General features: G+C 51.7%; 1 protein-coding gene across 1 annotated transcript in view; it reads right to left on the reverse strand.

The window, feature by feature from the left end:
• Positions 1-8,445, reverse strand: part of TTC21A (tetratricopeptide repeat domain 21A) — a 51,309-nt gene that overhangs the window by 37,003 nt on the left and 5,861 nt on the right. The window contains exons 4-6 of the mRNA XM_006161346.3: positions 7,388-7,554; positions 4,745-4,867; positions 2,377-2,534 (exon numbers count right to left, since the gene is read on the reverse strand). Of these exons, the coding sequence (XP_006161408.1) occupies positions 2,377-2,534; positions 4,745-4,867; positions 7,388-7,554 (448 nt within the window). The remainder of the gene's footprint in view (positions 1-2,376; positions 2,535-4,744; positions 4,868-7,387; positions 7,555-8,445) is intronic.

The following is an 8,445-nucleotide window of genomic DNA, read 5'->3' on the forward strand; positions in this document are numbered from 1 at the left end:
TGGGGCCCCCAAACTTTTTTTTTTTAAAAAATTTTTTTTTTTTTTTTTTTTTTTTTTTTGCTATAGGCATGTGCGCTTCCCGGAGAAAGATAAAGAAAAAGTGAAAAATCACCCCCTACCACCAGCTGGGGGATGGCCACACTGCAATCCCTTCTCCTCCATTTTCTTCTTGGAATTTTGGGCATGCATACACACGTGCCTGGCATCTTTTTCAGGCCACTGGTCCGGAATTCAAACCGTGGAGTCCAGCACCTTAATAATCACACCCTCTGCTGGCCTGGGACAAACTGTTTTAGCAGCTTGAAAAATGAAGAAAAATGAGAAAGGAAAATAAATAATACCAGAATTGAAAAGAGAAACACAGCTAGGAAGAGCAGTTTTCAAAGATGAAAGAATTCTGGGAACCAGCAGTTAGCGTAATGGCTATGTTGCTGGACTCCCACGTAGTCGACCGCGGTTTGCGTCCCGGACCCTGTGGCTTAAAACTCACGCCGGGCACGTGTGCGTGCGTGCCCAAGATCCCGAGAGGAGAATGGAGGAGAAGGGATTGCGGCGTGTCCATCCCCCATGGGGGGGTGATTTCTCGCTTTCTGTCTCTCTGTCTCTCTCTGTCTGTTTGGCGAGTGCATGCGCCCTATAGCGGAAAAAAAAAAAAAAAAAAAACTCTCTCTAAAAGCACCTCTACCTGGAAAAGCTTCCATATGGGAAGCTTCGGACTCACCCAGCAAGCCCCAAACTTGGTCTCTGCACATGTGCACAAAGAGCCGGTGCACGGGAGGCCCGGCACACCCACGGGTGGCTTTCAGCCAGGTGCTTGGTCCAAGGCTGAGCCTCCAAAGCAAGATCCTGCCAAGACACTGGCCAGGTCTAATACTGTGAGTGGGAAGCCACCCTTCTTCTGGGAAAGTCATGACACAGGTGGCTTGAGACCAGAGCATAAGGCTTCTACGAGACCTGGAAAAGGACTCTGAAGCTCACATGGGCATTGCCTGTGCAGTACCTGCAGGGTGGGCAGGGTGGAATCACTTTAGATTTGTTACCAGCACCTCTGTATAAGATTCAAATTCCAGGGACCAGCAATTGGCATAATGGCTATGTCACTGGACTCCCATGTATTCGACCACGGTTCGAGTCCTGGACCTGGTGGGTTAAACTCACGTCAGGTGTGTGTACGTGCATGCCCAAGATCCTGAGAGGAGAAGGGATTGTGGCGTGGCCATCCCCGCTGGGGGGTGATTTTTCACTTTCTGTCTCTCTGTCTCTGTCTCTGGAGAGCACACACACCCTATAGCAAAAACCTCTCCCCCCCCCAAAAAAAAGATGCAAATTCCAGTTGTCATCAGATGAACTAGCGTCCGTCCACAGGGAAAGAAGAGGTTTGTGGGTGTCTTTTCTTTTCCCCCAGAACTGTGCTGTGCATCACCACATAATTCAGTATTAATTCAGAGTGATGACTCATAGTCCGTGAACACTTTTTAGGAAGAAAATTAGATTATAATTTTAGAATTGCTGTGATAAAAATAAAATGTGAAGAGTTTAAAGAGAGAAATTTGGGGCCAGCTGGTGGTGTGGTGGCTAAAAGCATCGGGATCCCATATGGTTCACTGTGTGGTTCAAGTCCTGGTCTTGGTGGCTTGACAAACACACCAGGCGCAGGTGGATGTGGGCCCAAAATCCCTAGAAGGGAATGGAAGAGAAGGGACTGTGGTGTGGCCATCTTCCCTGGGGGTGTGCTTTCTCATTTCATCTCTGTCTCTGTCTCTCTCTCTTTCTTTCTGGTGGCTACATGTATCTTGGCAAATTTAAAAAAAGGGAGAGAAAGCGACTTCCGTTTTCTAGAACATTCCATCATCAAAAAGCCTTTCAGAAAGCATTCCTCTCCTGTAGCCTTACTTACTTATTTATGAATTACTCCTAGAGGGCACCTGTGCTGGCCAGAGACATAGAGAGAGGGAGAGGGAGAGGGAGGCGTAGTAACAGCACGATCCCTTCCACTCCACTTCTCCATCCTCTCGGGACCTTGGGCACACATATGCACTCAGCATGCTTTTCAAGTCTTCAGATTTGGGATTTGAACCATGTAGACCATCATGTGGGATCCAGCTCCCTTAACCACCAAGTCACAAGACTGGCCCCTACACATCCATTTCTAGATTTATCCAGCATAGGCCACTGCTCCGCATCACACCAGTCCTCCCTCTCCTCCACCACCCAGTACAGCAATGCCACTATCCGTAACCCCTCTACCGGCAATATTTCCTTCACGCCCACTCTCCCTCCTCCCTGTCTTGAAAGATGGGCGTCCATGACACCCTCAGCAAAGACAGGAAGGTGGCGGCAGGTGGGTGCAGTCGTGCAGGCGGACCTGCCCCTCACCTGTGTCCCGTTTCGACCGTCTGCTCCCAGTCCTGTCGAGCCAAGAACAGCCGCATCTTCAGGACCAAGGCTGGCAGGAAGTCTCCCGAGGCTGCAAGGATCTGGTTCACCACCTCCAGAGCCCCCGAAAAGTTCTGCTGCATCATTAAGTACGTCGCCTGTCAGGTTTGGAGGGGAGCCTCTGTCAGTGCCCGCAGAGGGAGGTGAGTGTGTTAGCATCTCCACCAAGACAGGGTCAGAGACTGACACTCTGACACTAAAGGGCCTTCAGGGGGACCCGGGAGTCCTCAGAGCCTGGCCCAGGGACGCAGCCTCTGGCAGCACTGGGAAGGAGTCCTCGCTCCGGGATAAATTGAAGCTTACAACTGTCCTGGGTTCTGGGATGGCCAGGCATGGGATTCAGGGAGAGAGCTGAGCCCCCTCACCTCCCAAACTTGGGAAACTCGCCAGGCTTCAGATAGGGCATAGCCATGTGGGGTCATCTGAGGAGACAGAGCTGGGGTTCCTGGGCATTTTTCTGTCCCACAAAATTGCCCATTAACTACCCATTTGTTTTCCCGAATTTCATCACTGGAAACTGCTCACTGAGGCTCAGTTTAGCAGCTGAGTCAGTTCGGGTGTGGGGCAACTCCCTGTGTAGAAGGCTGTGGAGTTTGTTCTCTGTCAAGGCCTGTTAAGCTGGGGTCACGGCCTCTGCAGGCCAGCACCAGCCACCAGGTGCTTTAGGAAGTGCCATGACACAGGTGTCCTGAGGAAGAACAATGCTTCTAACAGCCTGGACAAGGACTCTGAAATGATGGCTTCCGTTATCTCTACAGTAATTCTCCATTAAGATTTCTTACTAAGGGCCAGCCCCAAGGCCTAGTAGTTGAGGGAACTGGATTCCACATGGTTGACTATGGCTTGGATCCCAGCTCCAGTGGCTTGAAAGCATGCTGAAACATGTGTGTAGGTGCCCCGAGTTCCAACAGGATGGAGAAATGGAGAAGGGATTGTGGCATGGCCATGCCTCATTGGGGGTGATTTCTCCCTTCTCCCTCACTCTGTCTTTCACTGGTAAGTGCACATACTCTCTGGCAACTAAAAAAAAAAAAAAAAAAATTTTAAATAAAAATAAATTAAGATTGGTGGGACTAGCAGATGGCATAATGGCTATGTCACTGGACTCCCATGTAGTCGACTGCAGTTCGAGTCCCGGACCTGGTGGCTTAAACTCACACTGGGCGCGTGTGCGTGAGTGCCTAAAATCCTGAGAGGGGAATGGAGGAGAAGGAATTGAGGTGTGGCCATCTCCCGGGGGGTGTTTTCTCGCTTTCTGTCTCTCCATCTCTGTCTATCTGACGAGCGCATGTGCCCTATAGCAAAACACCTCCCCATAAATAAATAAATAGTGGAAAATGCAAGCTATACGAAATAAATCTCTCTCTTTTTGATAGCCAGTTAGGTGAATTTAGCAGGTAGGAATAGAAAGAGAGCAGTAAAAACAAAAGGGAGGTCAGCAGATGGCACAGTGGTTACATCACTGGATTCCCACACAGCTGACCATGGTTCGAGTCCTGGACCTGGTGGCTTAAAACTCACACCGGGGGCGTGTGCGTGCGTGCCCACGATCCCGAGAGGAGAATGGAGGAGAAGGGATTGCGGCGTGGCCATCCCCCCTGGGGGGTGATTTCTCACTTTCCCTCTCAGTGTCTCTGTCTCTGTCTCTGTCTCTAGCAAGAGCACGTGCCCTAAAGCAAAAACATCTGAAAAAAAGAAGAAAAAGAAAAAGAAGATGTGGAGAAAAGGGGCAGTGAGTGACAGCAAGAAAGATGGCGGAGCGAGAAAGCCTGGGAAATCAAGGAAGGACAGACAGCCTTGGAGGAAGCAATCTTTTTTTTTTTTTTTTTTGAGAGGTTTTTGCTACAGGGTATATGCTCTCACCAGACAGACAGAAAGGGACAGAGAGATAGAAAGCGAGAAATCACCCCCCAGGGGGGATGGCCACGCCGCAATCCCTTCTCCTCCATTCTCCTCTCGGGATCGTGGGCACGCACGCACACGCCCCCGGTGTGAGTTTTAAGCCACCGGGTCCGGGACTCGAACCGCGGTCGACTACGTGGGAGTCCAGCGACATAGCCATTACGCCAACTGCTGGTCCCAAGAGAAATCAATCTTGAGAAGACTCCCCATGCAGAACGAGACAGAAGCTCAGGCCACACAGGAAGGAGGATGAGGATTGGAATGGGCCTGGGCTGGCGGCTGCCCCTCTCTGGACCTCTGTTCTTCATCTACCTAGAGACTGAGGGTCCAGCCCGAGGTCCCCTGCTGGGTCTCTGGCTCCGGCGGCTCAGCTGGGGACACTCCCGCCTTTGCCCTCCCTGCCCACCTTTCCCAGAAGCCCCAGCGCGTCTCTGTTGTCCTGAAGTCCTAGTTCCAAGTACTTGATGGATTTCTTCACATGGTGGGGCTTGTCCGAGGTGAGGTCCACCCAGCCTTTGAGCACGTAGCCCTAGGAAGAACAAGATGAGCAATGAAGGTACTGCGTGGCCTTGACCTAACCTGCTCCCGGCCTGCCCTCTGCCACCCTGCATCCCGGGGCGCTTCCGGGCAGAACCCCATCAGACCCTGGGACAGCAGGCCCCCTCTCATTGCCACCCTCCCATTGCTCCTGTGCCTCAATTTCTATCCAGCATCCTCTCCACCCCAATGAAATCCCTTCCCCTGATTAACAACTACTACTCTGGGGTTATTCTTTGTCGTTGTTTAAATAATTATTTAAAATATTCATTTATTTAGATTTGGCCAGACACACACACACACAGATAGAAAGAGAGGGAAAGTGAGAAAGCAAGCCACCAGGCCCAGCACTTGAACTGGGGTCAGCCATGTGGGACTGAGTGTCTACCACCTTAGCCACCATGCCACCTGCTGGTCCCCTACTCTGGGGTTATTTAAAAAATTATTTTTAGTTGCCAGAGGGCATGTGCACTTACCAGTGAGAGACAGAGAGAGAGGGAGAGGGAGAAATCACCCCCAAGGGGGACATGGTAGCACCACAATCCCTCCTACTCCATTTCTCCATCCTGTAGGGATTTGGGGCTCACATGCACATGTACCCGGTGTATATTCCAAGCCACCCGGGCTGGGATTCGAACTGGGTGGGCCACGTGGGGTCAGACTCCCTTAACCGTTAGGCTACAGGGTGGCCCAGATGAATACGAGCCTTTACGACTAACTCAGCTTAGGAAGCCTCTTTCCCCAGCTCCCACGGCACCCATTACGCCCCCTGAGGCTCTCTCACTATCTGGTCCTGGCCTATTTGGGCACTCCGCAGCCGGGAGCCAATGGGCACAGGCAGGGCCACCTTGACTGTCCGCTCCTTAGTCCAGGGAGTGGCCTCTGCGTGGTGAGCAGGAGCTGTGGATCTCACTCATGGATCTTACTCGTTCCACAGTAGCCTCACCCCCCTTCCTGGCCTGGGAACCCTGAAGCATCCCTCCAGGGTCTGAATCAGTGTTTCTCATTTTCTCTCCTCACTCTCCTCTCCTAAGGGAGTCTCTTTAGACATTTGTCCCCCTTCATCAATCCCTCCCGGTCTAAGACATTTGAATGTCCCAGATAGACCATAACTGTGTCTTGTGTCTTAAATCTCTATGTGTGTTTTACATATAAGGAGTAAGGTTTTCCATCTCCGCCACTAAGAACCAGTTTTTATTACACTCCTGAAAATTAACACCAGCTCTGCTGAGAATGCAGAGACCTTGGGACCAGCAGTTAGCATAATGGCTATGTCACTGGACTCCCATGTAGTTGACCGTGGTTTGAGTCCCGGACCCGGTGGCTTAAACTCACGCCAGACGCGTGTGTGTGCGTGCCCAAGATCCCGAGAGGAGAATGGAGGAGAAGGGATTGCGGCATGACCATCCCCTCTGGGGGGTGATTTCTCGCTTTCTGTCTCTCTGTCTCTCTGGTGAGAGCACGCGCCCTATAGCAAAAATCTCAAAAAAAAAAAAAAAAGACTGCGGGGCCTTGACTCCATGGTGAGTAGATGCGCGGCGAGGGAGCCACTGTGCAGGCCCTACGGCCACGCAGCAGGTCGCTCAGGGACGGACGGCCCAGTAGGACCAGCTAACCTGGATTGTCAAAAGAACCTGGAAATCTGGACATTTGAGTAAAAAATTCTCAGATTTCTTTTTTTTTTTCTCTCCTTTCTTTTTTTTTTTTTTTTTTTCTCTCCTTTCTTCTTAGTTGCTAGAGGGCATGTGCAGTTGCCAGAGAGAAAGAGAGAGAGAGGAAGAGAGATCTCACTCCTCAAAGGGGATGGGGACACCAGAAGTCCTTTTTTTTTTTTTTTTTGAGAGGTGTTTGCTATAGGGCGCATGCGCTCACCAGACAGACAGAGAGAGACATAGAGACAGAAAGCGAGAACTCACCCCCCAGGGGGGATGGCCACGCCGCAATCCCTTCTCCTCCATTCTCCTCTTGGGATCTTGGGCATGCATACACACATGTGCCTGGCATGAGTTTAAGCCACTGGGTCTGGGACTCAAACCGCGGTTGACTACATGGGAGTCCAGTGACATAGCCACGACGCTAACTGCTGGTCTCATCCACAAGCTCTTCTCCTCCATGTCTCCATCCTGTCAGAATTTGGGGCACATGTTCACATACGCCCGACACCTTTTTCCAGATGCTGGGTCTGGGATTTGAACTGTTGTTAGCCACGTGGGATCTGGCTCCCCTAACCACTGGACTCCCAAATCTTCTGATTTCTAAACCTAACCGACTAATTCAAGATTTAAAAAATATATGGTAGTGGCCACAGAAAACCTCCCTAGAGACTGGACTCTGTGGGCAGACGCCAATGTTAACCTGCACGAAGCCCCACAACGTGTGTGGGGAGCCCGTGAGACCCAGCATCCAGCCAGTGCCTGGGTGTGTCCCCCCAGGTCCGGGTGCTCCGTGGAGTCACAGGCCGCTCTGCTGTGGTGTGTTTGGCCGCTGTCCTCGCGATGCCCGGGGTAGGTACCTCTCTGGAGCTGCTGGCGAGCTTCAGCATGCGGTCAGCGTACTCTCTGGCCTTGTCGTGACGGTCCATGAGCCAGAGGAAGAGGCCACCATAGTACAGGGCAGTCTCGCTGGCTGTCTTGCGTAGATCCTTCAGACTGCTTTCCAGCTCCTGAAGGGCTTCTTGGTCTGTAATTCCAAGCGTGGAGGAAGAGCATGTGTCAGGATGAGGAAGTCTGCTGTGGGTTCTGCAGGGGTGCTGGGGCCCAGGAGATCTCCCGAGGCACCCTGGGTCTCCCTCAGTGCACGCAGCTGACTCCATGCCAGCCCAGGGCCTGCCCTACAGGGGCTGTCCAGGCCTGGACTCGTGCTCCCGGTCTGAGAGTTCCCTTTCTACTCTGTGCCCAGTGATTAGGCCAAACCTAATCCCGGGCCTCATGAACCACAACCCGTCCTGGCTGGAGAAATAGCAGTTGGTTGTGTCTCTGGACGCCTCTCCCTATTTTTTTTTGGTTAATTATTTAATTTAATTTTATTCATTTTCATTACTTTATTTATTATTAGTATTTGTTGACCAGAGAAAGACACAGAGAGAAGGAAAGTAAGAAAACAAGCTGCCAGGCCCGGGACGCGAACCACGGTCAGTCATGTGAGAGTCCAGTTGCCTCAACCCCTGACTTTTTAATTTCCAATAGTCACAGGTGCTCACCAGAAGAGAGGGAAAGCAAAAGGGAGAGAGAAAGAGCGCCCCCTAGTGGGGTGTGGTCTAGACACAATCCCTTTCCTTCATTTCTCCATCCCATCAAGATATGGGGCATTGGGAACCAGCAGTTAGCATAATGGCTATGTCGCTGGACTCCCATGTAGTCGACCGCGGTTCGTGTCCCGGACCCGGTGGCTTAAAACTCACGCCGGGCGCGTGTGCGTGCGTGCCCAAGATCCCGAGAGGAGAATGGAGGAGAAGGGATTGCGGCGTGACCATCCCCCCTGGGGGGTGATTTCTCGCTTTCTGTCTCTATGTCTCTCTCTGTCTGTCTGGCGAGCGCACGCGCCCTACAGTGAAAATCTCTCCAAAAAAAA

This window comes from Tupaia chinensis, unplaced genomic scaffold (genome assembly GCF_000334495.1).
Source record: "Tupaia chinensis unplaced genomic scaffold, TupChi_1.0 Scaffold138441_1, whole genome shotgun sequence".
NCBI classification, from domain to species: Eukaryota; Metazoa; Chordata; class Mammalia; order Scandentia; family Tupaiidae; genus Tupaia; species Tupaia belangeri.